The 15,560-nt window shown below is 39.2% G+C and overlaps 1 protein-coding gene across 1 annotated transcript in view; it reads right to left on the bottom strand.

Moving 5' to 3' along the window:
* The window catches only part of LOC100889130 (sushi domain-containing protein 2), a 43,330-nt gene extending 32,681 nt beyond the window's left edge, over positions 1-10,649 (bottom strand). The window contains exons 1-2 of the mRNA XM_030979670.1: positions 10,305-10,649; positions 645-772 (exon numbers count right to left, since the gene is read on the bottom strand). Coding sequence (XP_030835530.1) covers positions 645-772; positions 10,305-10,371 — 195 coding nt within the window. The 5' untranslated portion in view covers positions 10,372-10,649. The remainder of the gene's footprint in view (positions 1-644; positions 773-10,304) is intronic.
* Positions 10,650-15,560: the final 4,911 nt, after the last annotated feature.

Here is a 15,560-nt window from a genome sequence, read left to right as displayed (position 1 = left end):
AACATGAGGAAAGCATCTAACTGGGAATAACAAGCACTATGTGCAAAACGAATGCGATTTCCTGACGATAAGGAAGATAAGGAAAAAAAGGAGGAGAATATTAATGCAGAATGGGGCAGAATGTGAACGAAAACAAGGCAATGACGAAGGTCGTCACTGCAAAAAGGAGAATAAATGGGGCAGAATGTGAACGAAAACAAGGCAATGACGAAGGTCGTCATTGCAATTATCAGTTCACACGGATATAGATAGACACAAGCACACGCACGTAGGGAAAGAGAAAGAAGACGACGATAGATAGGACGAGAGAGAGAGAGAGAAAGAGAGGGGGAAGGGTCAAGAGTGGGAGTTAGTGGTGATGACTTAACCCTTTGACTGGCCTATACCATAGTAAGTCGTCAATGTAAAGTATGCTTGGAATACTAAAATCTTGTCTTTCCTCTTTAAATTCGAAAGAAGTTGAAGGGCTTTTAGGTTTGATATCTTTATCATTTTCATGGTACCTTGATTGTATTAAGATGATTATATAAACAAACGTGACGTAAACTCATATCGATGATATGTGTTCATACATTTAACGTCACGTAACGTGTTAGACAGATTTCTCAAACAAAATATTTTAGTTCAAGCTACGAGGAACTTACATAAAGACTGGTATATTCGTGATCGTAGAACGGAAAGGCGACGGCAATTGATAGCTCGTTTGTCCCGCCGTCAACGGTGGCGGGTAGGAATTCGTCCCCTTCATTTAATCCAAATGGAAAGAGCAGACCTGAAAAGTGGGGAATATAAGGGAAATAGTGCCAGTCTGCTGACATTGAACGACTACAGAAGAGACCTCTTCGCATGATTTGTTAAACCGACTGACGCTCACTATGGTGACCTTCTTCACCAATTTGACATTTCATCTCTTGATAGCCGACGTGTTGAGATCCTCACGCGATTTGCGAAATCACTTCTGGGTTCCTCAAGGCACCGCCATCTCTTGCAACAACCGCGCCATAATACCTGCCGCAGCTTGAGAAACTATAATCATTTGTCGTTATCACGATGCAGAACTCAGCGCTATAAACAATCGACAGTTCCCTTTCTTGTTCGTTTGCTAAATTAAATCAACTGAAATCTTGTTAGACCTGTTAACAATGTATTGTCATTATTCGAACTCTCTCTCTCTCTCTGTCTTTCTCCTTCTCCCTTTCTCCCTTTCTCTAACCTTTTCTCTCTCTTTCTCCTTTCTCTCCTCCCCTCTCCCGCTATTTCTCTATTTCAGTCATGTATTTCCTCTTCTCAATTTTCTGACAATGTGATAATTACTCATGAACAATGTTCACCTATATATAGGTCATTTACCAATGTTAAACAGTATTATAACAACTCCATAATGGCATTCGTATTGATGTATCATTTGACATTTCCGTATTATGTGCATTTTAACTTTTACAATGCTTCATTAAGCTAATTCAACTCAATTATCGGTCATTTGCTTGCATTGTTTTGTCATAAATTGAACTCTTTTTTTACTCTCTTTCTCTCATCCCTCATCTTTCTCTTGTCTTTTGTTCCCCTTTGTTCACTTCTCTCTCTCTCTTTCAAATGCTATCTATCTTTATCCTTTCCCCTTCCACTCTTCCACTTGTCACTCTATCTTTCTTCCTTCTTTCTCAATTCACTGACAAGTTGATTATCACCATGAATTTCTTCAAATATATAATAGACTTATCCTATTGATACTAATATACCATTTTATATTTTACAATCCTTTTCTTTTGTTCGTGATATTTTGTCGTACTTTAAATTATTGATCTACTGTTTTTAATGCATTTTTATATGATTCAATGTAAACCAAATATTGTTAGTCTTTGGAAATGTCATTTGGGTTATTTTTAAAAACCGAAATTGAATTGAATTGAATAGAATTCTTCCCGTCCAAGCCAGTCCGAGCCCGTCTATGAAGTTCTAAAAAAGATCGTAAATAGTTGCTAATACTTTTAATCCGTTCGCACACAGTTTGAGCCCGTCTGGCAACATTTTCCAGAACGTAGTGAGAAATAGTTTGGTGTGATGGGGGCTTCACTTAAATGTCTTGATCTGCAAAGCTTGAATGGTTGAAGTTGAACGGGAATAAGGACTTTTAGATTTGCGTGGACTGAAACGTGTGACGTCCATTCAAGACAGTGCATTAAAAGGACGTCGATCGTAGCATAGACCTATTGTATTGGTGCGAATCTAAAAGTCCCTATTGAGGAACGGCGAGAACGTGCCGAGGGTATATAGCTTCCGAGCCAGGACGGGATTACACACTCGAACGCAATAAGAACGAGATAAGGACGAGTTATACCGTCTCTGAACGGGTTGGTCGGGTTAAAACTAGTTAGAACAAGTGGCGAACTAACTAGAATGGGTTTGGACGTATTGGGAACGAGGTAGAACTAGTTAATAAAATGGGTTTAAACTGACTACGGACTGGTAAGGACTGCCTGGAAATGGCAAATGTACCCGATCTGAACTTGATATGAACTGACTGTGGACGGTGTACAGACGAGATGGACGTATTGAGAGCTGTTTATGAGCGAACTGGGATCGTATTATAGACATTATTTACACATTCGGCCCCGATCACAACCCGCTTTACGATTTCCAAGGACGGTTCCAGAACGTAGTGTGAACTAGTTTGGTGTGATGGGGGCTTAATTCTTCAAATTGAAATTGAGAATAATACAAATTAGCAATACCTTCAGCATGTATAAAGGAATGGTTCCCCGGGAGAAAATGTCTGTACTAGTCTATGGGATTTCTTCTCGGCAACGTTTTCACCGACGACTGAAATAAGCAACAATGTCATAGTACCGTTGCGTTTGCTGGTGTCTTCGTCTACGTGGAAAGCGAACACGAAAGTTGTGATTGTTTGGGTTGTATCTATGCAATTGTGCGCACTTCTTCAAATTTGAGAGGGGTGGGGGGGGGGGCAATCCCCCTAAAAAATGAGGAGGGGACGTGTCCCCCCTTCCCGTCCCCCGGGATCGCCGCCCCTGATATTACATATTCAGCGGGCAGGCCGTATAACACTTCTAAAACCAACTGTTAGTCCCAGATAGATGTTGTGTCAAAGACATGATGTATAAAATAAAAAACCTGTCTAGATATTGTAGTCCTGTTCTTATCTGGTTAATTCGATATTTCGAAAAAAAAGCTGTAGCAGTTTTAGTTGCTTTAGGACATATAGTGGTCTTAGTGGATAGGAATTAAACAAAATTATTAAATTATACCTCATTGAAATGGCATCCAAAAATATACAAAATTCATTTTAATAATAAATTTGTGCTAGTGTGATCGGAAGAAGTCCACTTTAAAGGCCCACTGCACTACTTGTAGCTACTTGCGCCCTCTATATAACAAACCATGCCTAATCGGTGACCATTGGTCCCTCATGGTCCTCTTTTTCTTATGTTAACTGAGAGCTAAGGTGATGAGATAGCCACCTGTCCAGTGACCTTGTAGGGTGGTCTAATCCCTCCTGTAAACTATGGCAGATAAGCTTTAAGAAAAAAAAGTCGAGTTAAGCTACTTGCTCCCTTTATATAGAAAACTTCCCCAATCGGTGCCTGTTGGTCCCCCATGATCCTCTTTTTCTTATGTTAAATGAGAGCTGACTTAATGACATAGTCACCTGTTACAGTGACCACGCTGGCTCGCTGGGTGGTCTAATCCCTTCTAGCTAGTGTAGTAAAGACTGCCTTTAAAGGAAGGTTCAATTTCGTTCATATGGCATGAGGTGCTGATAGAAATTTAATTTAACAAAATCGTTCATATTGGTTAACTATGGCGTAATGTCGCCCATTCTTCTATTTCTGAATATTCATTATTGTCATATACATATAATTCAAATTCCATGAAAAATTTGTTGCATTTTACCATTTTTTTTTCTTGAAAAGATTGATATGATAATGCATCATTATTACATTTCTCATATGTGCAGAATTCTCTCATAAGTTCCCACTTTGGCTAACATTGACAGTTGGCTTTTTGACCCTTGGTAGATGAAGAATAATGCGAAAAGTCTTTGTGTAGAAGAGCCCGCAAAGAGGACAAATAGAGGTGTTGACATAGGAACTCCTATTTGGTTCTCATGACCACCATACTCATTTCACTTTGAAACTGATAATGACAGTGTTTTTACGGGGTCTACAGGGGAATTCCCTGTATTTCATATTTCAACAGAACATCGTGCCACATTTACACCCAGCACCAGCCTACCCTTTCCCCACGGAGCGACGCCTCTGCATTTAATAGTGATCATTACTTGTTTAAATATATAACAAATATATTTATTTTTTGCGAAAGTGATATTTTTTGTATGTATGGTAACAAAATAAAGTTGGGCTCAAAGTTGTCTTACAAATATTCTCCCCAAATATAGAATGTGACATTAAATTGTAGGAAGGTTAAATTTCCTTTACATGACATCTCATAGAATGGTAAATTGAAGTGATGTTATAAATTATTATAAGACGGGTTCTAGAATCTAAGCAGTCCAATTGGTGACATCACGTGGGCGTTCATTCCTTTACATGACACCTCATAGAATGGTAAATTGAAGTGATGTTATAAATTATTATAAGACGGGTTCTAGAATCTAAGCAGTCCGATTGGTGACATCACGTGGGCGTTCATTAGTTTCTCCCACCGTGCAAAAAAGCTCCCATCAAAAATTGATTACATACGCTCGATACCTGCCGATGTCTCTTTCGCGTAATTCAACCAAAGTTAATTTGTGCATAATTGTCAATATCTAGATCTGGATGTAGAATATTCTAGGCCTTGATCTAGTTAGATCTAACTTAGATCTAAATCTGATATCTATTTTTACTCTAGATCTAGACTATATTGTAAGAATATATTGCCGATCCATCTTATAAAACAAATAATGCACTATTTCGCTCCTGTGTTAAGGCAGTTCCAGCGCAATCAGTTAAGTCTAAGAGCGCTTTAGCAAAACACGACGGAAGCAAAGATGACGGGAGAATGGCTCAACTGAAATAATTTTTTTATGCAGTTTGGTCTATTGAAATATATTTTTCTTATCAGGTGAATGAAATAATTTGTATTGAGGCACTTTACAAAGACTAATGCATTACATTTGGTTACATTACGAAAATGGTCCATTGTAAGGCGATACAGCTCTTCCTTCGTGTTTAGGGGACGAACGCTATTATGGCCGAGAACGGTCGTGAACATCAACAAGACGGAGAAAATTCTGGTTCACGCAAGCGCAGATTGGTTGTTTCGCTTGGTTACCCTCGTCTTTGCCTTCCGTCGTGTTTGCAAAAGCGCTCTATTTACAGGTTACAAATGAAGACGGGAGCATAGTACAGGACAATCTCGGTTGAGTGAATTATCCCGTCGTCTTTGCTTCCGTCGTCTTTGCTAAAGCGTTCTAGTGCGATAACGCACTTGCCCTGTGGGCGCGTGCATTATAACTATGTGCACTGACTAAACTTCGTGCACCGGCCCTGCGCTCACACACTCGCAACAGTGCATTATTTGTATAATATAAACAAACCATTCAACATTGGTTATTCATGGATGGCGCTCATTGTTCTATTTATAAATATATATTCTTTTCATATACAGTTAACATATTTTCTATGACGAGTTGTAGCACGCTGCCTAGCCATCATGCATATTTGCATTATACCATTGTGTTGGCAATAGGTGTGTTTCCAATTTGGCTAACAATAAAATTAAAGTTGGCTGTTTTGGCCCTTGTAGATGAAAAGGTTCTAGCAAGCCTCTTTGTAGAAGTTCCCGCAAAAAATAACAAATAGAGGTGTTGACGTAGGACCTATTATTTGGTTATCATGACAACTATACTTTTTGCTTTGAAACGGATGACAATGCTTGTACGGGGATCTAGAGGGGAAATTCCCTTTTTATTGTGTTAGAATATTGGGCCACGTTTACTTAACAATCACATACTATTTACTTACATCTAGTTTGTTGCCGAATTTGTCCTCTTTTTTTAACAGCTATTTTTTTTTTGTAAATTCAATTTTCAATAATAATTATATATCTTAGTATGGATCTTGAAGCAAATACATGTGTATTAACCATGTTTTGCCTAATTATGTAAAGCTTTTTATATTTAAATGTCTATAATGAATATATCAATGACATTGCGGTTTGTGCTTTAGGATTCATTGTTTAATTTTGTAGTCGGTTTAAGTTGGTCTCAACAATTATGCTGCATTTACATTGTACGGTATTATATTTGTATTATAGTTTATTACACTTTATCCGATTATATATCTAGATCTCCATTTCAGCCTATTTATCTGTCCTACTCTTTATCTGTCCCTTTTATTGTGTAGTCTGCTCGCCAGCTTCTCTTTCTCATTTCTCTATGCCCTCTCTCTCTCTCTCCCCTCTCTGTTATTATCTTACCAGTCCTTCTAATCTTCTGTTACATTTGTCTTATTGTCTTCTGCTACGCGATCGTTCTCCTTCAATTATCCTTTAGTCATCCGTTTCAATCTCTTCTCTTGTTTCTCTTCTTTTCGTTGATCATATCCTTGATTATTTATTGTATATCGCCATTTATATGTATATGTTATGCTTTTGAATGTATCTTTTGTAAATTCAATTTGTTTCAGCCTCTGGCTGCTATTTGAATGTTTTTTTAATCAATAAACCATATCAAATCAAATCAAATACCTTTTCAAATCAGTGATAGATCACAATTATACCAGACAGATCAAATATTTACATTAACATTACAGCTCGGTCACACAATCAAACTGGATCCACACCGACTTCAATCCAATCGACTCTTGGACATTTGGGATAATATGATACGCAGTCACATTATTTAACAAGAACGACAGCAGACCGAGCAAAAAATATATTACCCCGAATAACCAAGGTTTGGTCGGTTCGGAGTCAGTTTAGCGGTGTGACATAGGTATATTGTTTTGTTCGATTTGTTGTCGGTTCGGTGTCGGTCACATTAATGTGTCTCCGGTCAAAATGGACGTGCATTGGTCGGTATCGAGACGGTGTGGAGTCAGTTTAATAGTGTTACTAATACCTCTGTCACACAAACGAGACCGACACCAGACCGACAGAACACCGAGCAAAATATTGTATTACCCCGAATAACTAAGAATCACTAGGTTTGGTGTCGATAAAGATTTGATTAGGGCACAAGATATGATAGAAGTAAGATTTCATTCCGAGGAGTAATAGGAGTCATTCCTTTAAAATACTTTAAAATGTAGTTGAAATTCGCTCCAAAGTAGTGATTGAATAAAGCTTTTGAGTATAGTTTCTACTATCTTTTTAAGTCAATTCCACTCCAATTAAAGTCACTCTCTCTCGAAGTTGATGTTGTCTCCTTAACATTTAGAATGTAACATCGCGGAAGGTGCTTAGCAACTACGAAACAAAAACAGAAACATGAACAATGCAAACAAAAAGAAAGACATAACAAAAAGGAGCTGAAATAAAACAGCAAAATATGCTCCACTAGTGAAGTTTCTTATTATTTTGATAATTAAACAAAAGTTTTTTGTAGAATACCTTTCCAAATCAAGTCCTTTATGGCAGCGTTTTTATTACCTGTTTCATCCGCATGCGCCCTTCTCAGAAATGATAGCGTCTCCCCGAACCTGAATTCATCACAAAATATTACTTATACATCTTTATGAAACTCATCAAATGCCATATAAACACTAACGGGCATAACATTGATGCATATGCACATAATTTGCGTCAATCTGCATGTTAACATCCAATTGTGTCAATTGAATGGCATTTTGTGCGCAATTCCATGAAATGTATCCGTATTTATGAATTTATTTGAAAAACCTACAATTATCGCCATGCCGTATGACACTTGATCTAAAGCTATGGTCACAACTCAGAGCGGCGACCGACCGATTTGAAGCCTGCTCGTTCGCCGCTGGAATTATGGAGCTCTCACACTCTGCCGTGTAGGCCTACCGTCCACCTGCCGGGCTATTAAAAAAACAACAGAGTCCAGAACGTTGGGTTTTGAGCGAACTTGTCCCCGGCCGCAAAAAAAAATTCATAAAATTAATTTTTTCACCGTTTCGTTGCCATCTTCTGACCGTTCTCACCGGGCGCATACCGGGTGTTAAACGTGCTTCTACCGTCTTCACCGCCCAGATTGACTTTTGTTGAAAATTTTGGCCGTTTCCATACCGGGCCCATACCGGGTCTCGAACGTGTGCACCGGGTTTGTAGCAGCCACCTACCAGTCTCTTAGCGTCCCCTCAGCGCTCGGAGCGTCCTGTGAGCGAGTCCCCGAACTGCTGACGTCATGACACGACTGCCATAAATACCCCGATTTGAACGGCAACGGTCAGTCGGCCAGCCGGTGCCATCCGGCCAAAGTTTTGAACATGCCCAAAACTTTCGCCGGGTCCCACCGGGTGTAAATAAGCGCCAACGCCCTATTAACGTGTTGCCCGCTTTGATAACGAACCACCGTGTGCCCTCGCCGTTCTCCACCGTCCGCAGACATTTTCGCGCACGGTGGCACACGGTAGGCCTACACGGCAGAGTGTGAGAGTCACTTTACACCCGGTGGGACCCGGCGAAAGTTTTGGGCATGTTCAAAACTTTGGCCGGCTGGCACCGGCCGCAAGTAAGCGGCAATAGGACGGTGTTGAACGGTATGAGGACGGTATGAATACGTTATGAAAACGGTCACACTGTATGAACACGTTCACAACACGCTCATAACCCGTTACAGAACGGTGATGAACGGGCAAAAAAAAAATCCACCGTCTGCAACGGGTTGTAAGCGGGTTGTGAACGTGTCATTAACGTCAGCAGTCCGGGGACTCGCTCACAGGACGCTCCGAGCGCTGAGGGGACGCTAAGTGACTGGTAGGTGGCTGCTACAAATCCGGTGCACACGTTCGAGACCCGGTATGGAAACGGCCAAAATTTTCAACAAAAGTCAATCTGGACGGTGAAGACGGTAGAAGCACGTTCAACACCCGGTATGCGACCGGTGGGAACGGTCAGAAGATGGCAACGAAACGGTGAAAAGATTAATTTTATGAATTTTTTTTTGCGGCCGGGGACAAGTTCGCTCAAAACCCAACGTTCTGGACTCTGCTGTTTTTTTAATAGCCCGGCAGGTGGACGGTAGGCCTACACGGCAGAGTGTGAGAGCTCCATTAATTTTTGACCTAAATCACCCGACAGCGAACGCTCGATTAGGTCGGTGCCCGGGCGGCGACCGCCGGGGCACCGAGCGTATTTTAGGCGCCGAGTGAAACGTTAGCAGGGCCTGGCGCCGCCCGAATTGTAACTCCGCGTTAAAACTAAAAGCGATGCCCTTAAAACAAGCGGTGCCCGTGCCACTTTTTTGGGTTTTGACCATAGCTAGCAGCATGCAGCAGTCAAAACCACCCGATCCGACCAGCCTAACCTCAGTGAAAAATAAGGTGAACGTTTAGAGACTCTGACGTTCCTTGCAAGAAAATCGACGGCCTTTGAGACGAAACAAAAACCATGCACTGCAAATTTCTGATATTAAAACATCACTAAAAATTGTGGCCAGAATATTAAGCAAATGAATTTCCGAAGCTTCTTATATCCCGGTCACACATATACGTCGCTCCTACTACGATGAATAAGTGGCCGAGAGCGTGGCCAATCGTGCCAATCGTGAGCCATACGTGGGAGGATCTCCATGCGCGTGGGTTGGTTGGGGTGGGATCTCCTATAGATCGGGAAGCTGCATGCTCTCCCTACGCTTATTTTAAACGTGCTCAAAATTAGCGCAGCCGGTTCATGGCCAACAATAAGCGGGGCATAGCCTATATTTTGTTCATAAAGAGTAAATAATCCTGCAAATGTTTTCTATAACGTTTCAAGATAACACACTCCTGAATGGAATGCCACATGATGCAAAAGATCGGCAAAACAGTGAAGAGCAAATAGCCGATATTATAAGTGAACGAGTGCAAGTCTATCTAACTTGTGGTGTGTTTGTCTAGTAATATGTGACGCCACTATACAGAGCTTGCCTTTCCATTATATCTATATGATTTTTTAGCAGATTATTAGTGTTTTTCAAGAGAAAATCTTTCCATCGATATGTAATTTGTCCATAATTATCAGTTGTAGTGAATTTTCTTCGGGTTACTACTTTAAGAAATTAGCGTGATGAGATCTATGTAACAAGCTTCGAAAGACAAGTACAGAAACCTAAGTACCATACAAACATCTCATTTTTGGAAAGTTGAATATAAATAGTATTATGAACTTACTTTGACCTGCCTCTGAATAGATTACAGCTACGCAGAAGAAAATAGCAACTTGCTTTTTCCAAATCATCCTAGAGAGTGATAAGTTTGCCAACTATATCAGAATTCGTCAAATATCTTCGAAATACAGCGTATTTCTTCTTAACCTGCCACTACTTTTTCTTCTTCTTTGTCCCTCTTCTCCCGTATTTCCTCTTCTCCTCCTTCTTCTTCTTGTAAGTCGTAACAACTCTTGTTACTTCTTATTTGTTCTATTATGTGCTCTACTGATCCCTGTCCGTCTTATCTGATTCCGTTGTTACTCAGCTTTCTCGCTTTTCCTCTTCTGCCACTCACTAGTCCACTGCCTGCGTTCTCGCCTTCTTTGGCTCTCAATTCGTACGCCTTTAAGGACGCGCTCGTCCGCCCACGAAATTACGCACGTTTATACAATCATACCCTTTTAAGGTTGGGTAAATAATGACCTAGACAATGAATTCAATCTCTATACAAACAACATGCTGAAAAAACAAACATGCTGAGCATTATAGACTCAAAATTCAATGGAAAATGTATGGGACACACAACATTTCTGGTTATGCACTTTTGTGTATTAAAATATTATCACTAATGAACATTTCAATTTAATTATCAACAAAGGGCTATAAAATACAGTGCTGTTATAAAGATTGTGAGGAAGAGGAAATATGAAGAAACAAAAACAGGTATATAAAGAAGAAACGATTTAAATAGCAAGAGTAGTTTGGTTTACAGGGTTTATTCCAACAGAGTGTTAATATTTTGTATCAGATTGTAGTATCATTCCATCCCTATCGACATACCGCTCGGTTATTAAATTGTGTTTAAGTTTAGAAAGCAAAAACAGGCAAAGGATTTGAAAGTTCATCGCTTCTCAATGCTCTGATGTGAAATACTAAGAAGCCTTAAAAAGGGAATTTGCAGTTTGGAGAAAAGGAATGTGATTTATTTGACATCACTTTTTAAAGAAAATACTTAAAGTTCCAAATACGACTAATGACAAAAACGTATAGTAGGAAGAAAGTGAGAGACGATTATCAGAAACGGATAGGGTTAGAAGACGAGTTTAACGAGATGGACGTACTACGAACGAAATTGCCGTACTTCGATCCTACTAGGAACGTGTTACCACGTGATGCGGTCTAGCATCAATAAGGAAGAACGCGCTGGGTTTGTATATCCCTCGAACCAGGACCGGATTGCAAAGCACGATATAAGCGCGTTCGAACGCATTAAGAACAAGATGAGGACGAGTTGAACTGTTTCTGAACGGGGTTGTTTGGGTTATAAACTAGTTAGAACAAGTTCCAAACTAGTTGGACTGCTTGGAAATATCAAATTTATCCGATCTGAACTTGATATGAACTGACTGTGGACGGGTACAGACGAGTTGGACGTATTGTGGACTGTTAATGAACGAACTAGGATCGTATTAGAGACATAAGTCCAGTCCGAGCCCGTCTATAAAGTCCTTAAACATGTCGCAAACAGTTACTAAAATACGTTCAACTCCGTTCGCACACAGTTTGAGCCCGTTTGGCAACATTTTCGAGAACGTAGTGAGAACTAGTTTGGTGTGATGGGGCTTTACTCAAAATATTGGGGTCATGAAATCGATCTATACTTCAAAAGTTTGTACACACAACAATTCTGTCTATTGAAACACTTTAACTTGATTAGACATGAAATATGATGTCATGACAGACAAAGTAATGAATATTTCATTTTAAATTATTCCAAATGAATTGATGTATTTGTACAAGTGCACTTTTGAATGGAAACTACACTGTACATGTACCGTGTACAGTAATTATCGCATGACAAGGTGATTAACTAAACAAATAAATTGATGCAAGAAGTGCTTCGCTTTATGGTATAAAAACCACAAACGAAAACATAACTTACAATGTTTATTGAACCGACTTCTAAAAGGAAAATTTGAGAGAGAGAGAGAGATGGAGAGGGGGAGGAGGGAAGAGAGAAAGAGTGGGGGAGGGGGTGCAAAGCTAAGAAAGTGAGCACTGAATGATGTGAAACTAATTGTTATGACGACGTTCATTGGATGATGACATGTGTAGGACTTTAATCCACTTATGTGGTTTTATGTTTAAAGTGAGGAAAGACGCAAGCACATTACGATGTAAACGACGACAATAATGATGAAAATTTCATTTATGGAGAATCTCCCTTCTCAATTCTCATTATTGTCTCCTCTCTCTCTCTCTCTCTCTCTCTCTCTCTCTCTGTCTGTCTGTCTCTCTCTCTCTCTATGTTTCCCTCTCTCTATATATATATATAATATCTCTCTCTCTCTCTCTCTCTCTCTCTCTTGTTAATGAACTCTCCTATAAACAAAAACACTGATGGACGACATATCAACTCTGACTAATATTGCCATTAATTCAAAAGAAAATCAAGACTAAATTAATTTTTGCCATGACCAGATCATCTTTTAAAATTTTGTATATGACAAGTCGGCTGCCTAGTTATGTAAATCTAATATTTTCATTTTCCAAAATGTCATTACTGAATTTGTAGATTTACCACTAATTATCAAACAACTATCTCAATACCAGGTATGTATTCATAATAGGTTACGAGCATAGCAAATTCCATGACCAAATGGATTCCATCGATCTTCTGTCATGATGATGAATTTAAAATTAAAGAACAAATATCACTGGGATTAAACAAATACACTTGATACTGGTGTTTTATTGAATGAGCAAGGCTAATATGTTTCTAGATTTGTGTGTTAAAATTAATTTGATTATTTTGTGTTAATATAATTGCATTCATTGTAATTTGCATGTGTAGTTTGCGATTCAGGTGATCATGTTCGCGTATTCCTTTTAACCATTCTTCTTTTGTTTAAATGTTGGTTTATATTGTGGCGGCCCCCGCCTTCGATCCCGACCTCTACGTCAGAATTGTTCCCATTCCCTGGTGGGGAATTTTATTCTTCTCTATACTTTATTTATAACCCATCAACTCTGTCAGGAGTTTCGTCAGATGACATATTATCAATATCTTTCGAGCGGTCAAAGAAAAATAGGTCCTAACATCAATATTAAAGGGGTGGAGGCAGCTACAACTAATTATTAATGTTCATTTAGTTAAAATGTATTACTATGACGGAAGTACACAAATTAATAAAGACACAGTTTATTTACTAATATTAAGTTTCAAGAGAAACAGAATAATATTCAACTTTTATTGATAATAAATTACAATATTTATATCGCCAATGTTAACATGTCTGGTGCATAACGTTAAACTAATTCATATAATTGGTTTATTTTCCTTCTTATATCTATCTTAATAGATGTAACTATAAAACTTCAAATGGAATCAATGAACATCTACGTTGTCAGAACTATGAAAGTTTCCCATCTTATACAGTTTTTTTTTCTTCGATTTCTTGTAATATACGGCATCATAGAAGGGAGTGGTTTTATACATATCCCAGCGTCTAAGTGAAGACTTCGTTCAGTACCTTAGACATATTACGTTTCAGCGTATTTCTTCTATGGGTCAAATTTCCAAGTAGAGCTCAATAATAGTTGTTCATCCGACGGAGGGCAAAATTCGATTCCCCTAATAAACTTCAAACATCTAACGGGTATAAAGTCACAATGCCAAGAGAGTATATATTTGTTAATGCCGGACAGAGCACAGTCGAAAATCGTCCACAAATTGCTGAGTCATAAATTTATCTACAGTATATAACATTCATCAAAAACACCTAGCGCTGGATCCTTGAACATCGTGCGCTCAACCGCAAAGAAACGTGGCTAAACATAGTCATTAAGGCAAATCTCATATTTTACAATAATCATATACAACACTCCAAATGAAATATCAGTTGCACGAAATATTAACAAATTACCATGCATATACAACTTATCATTGGACTTCATGATTTTTATGCAGGGGCGGCGACCTCTTTTCATGACCGGGGGGACGAAATGCGAGGGACGAGAGAGCAGTGGCGTAATGAGCAAAAACTTTTTTTGGGGGGGGGGGGGGGCAGAAAAAAAATAGCATCACCACCACTCTTACATGTTACGCAGACCCTGGGAACTTTTTTTCAAAATAGGGGGGGCTAAAGTATTTACGATCAGGTAGAGTAAAGCAAGGTGGAGCATAAATTGGCGTTGGGTGTCAAGGGGCGGAGCCCTATGAAGCTCAGGGGTTTTAAGCATATATTCACGGTCAGATGAGCATATTTTGATACCTTATTTGTGACACTTGCACGCAGGTCACTAATTGAAGTGCGGTCCAGGGGGCATAGCCCCCTGAAGCTCAGGGAAATATCATGCCATTTCAGCAACATTTGTAAATCACTGGTATCGAATTAGAAATAAACCACGTTTGAATTTCATTGGGGGAACTGCCCCCAACCCCCCCCCCCCCCCACAAGTGCGAGGGAGTAATAGTGAATGAGAGGGGTGAAGGTGACGGAAGTAACTAACCCCTCACAGGTTTTTGAAGTTGTCTTGTATTAACAAAATACAGTCTTAGCAAAACTATAGTATAAAAACAAGCAATATACTTTTTTCACACTTCACTTTTCTTGGTATTTACTTATACATTTTAGAGGATATTTTGCGAGGGAGCGTAGCTACCGAGTGAGAAGATTTTTGCATTTTAATTTGTCTAAACACTGCACTCTTGGGCCCTCCAGAGCCTAAAAGTGAGTTGCAGTATTGTCAGTACTTGCCATACATTCTTTTTTTTGCACTTTTCTAATTTTGAGGGGGAGGTTCCCCCTCTAAAAAAATTGAGGATCGCCGCCCCTGGTTTTATGTGTCATAAATGGTTAAAGTTTAACATTTTTCAAGCATCTCAATAGAGAATCCAAATACCTAGCGCTTGAATGCAAATTATCTAGATATAATATTGTCACTGCACTGTATTCGCGTCCATGAACGACGCGCATGGAAACAACATTCAATGACTCATATTCATTTCTTTACAATACATAAAGTGATTAACGAAAATCTGTTCTATTGTCAAGCAGTATAACAACCTAAAGGATTTTAATCAAATCTTAGAGAAGACGACAAATTTAGAAAACCAAATCATCAAATGAGTTTTAGAAACAAATGGATACGGCAGGCCTCTTTTTTACGTCACGGCCAAGGAGGATCGTTCTGATATTATGACTTCTCCCTTTGTGTTACCCAAGTTTATTTAACCTATCGTATTATATTTGTCTCTTTATTTCTTTTCTCACCC

Source organism: Strongylocentrotus purpuratus, unplaced genomic scaffold (genome assembly GCF_000002235.5).
Source record: "Strongylocentrotus purpuratus isolate Spur 01 unplaced genomic scaffold, Spur_5.0 spur5_scaffold_10, whole genome shotgun sequence".
In the NCBI taxonomy this organism is placed as follows: Eukaryota; Metazoa; Echinodermata; class Echinoidea; order Camarodonta; family Strongylocentrotidae; genus Strongylocentrotus; species Strongylocentrotus purpuratus.
This window is presented reverse-complemented; position numbering and strand designations above follow the sequence as displayed.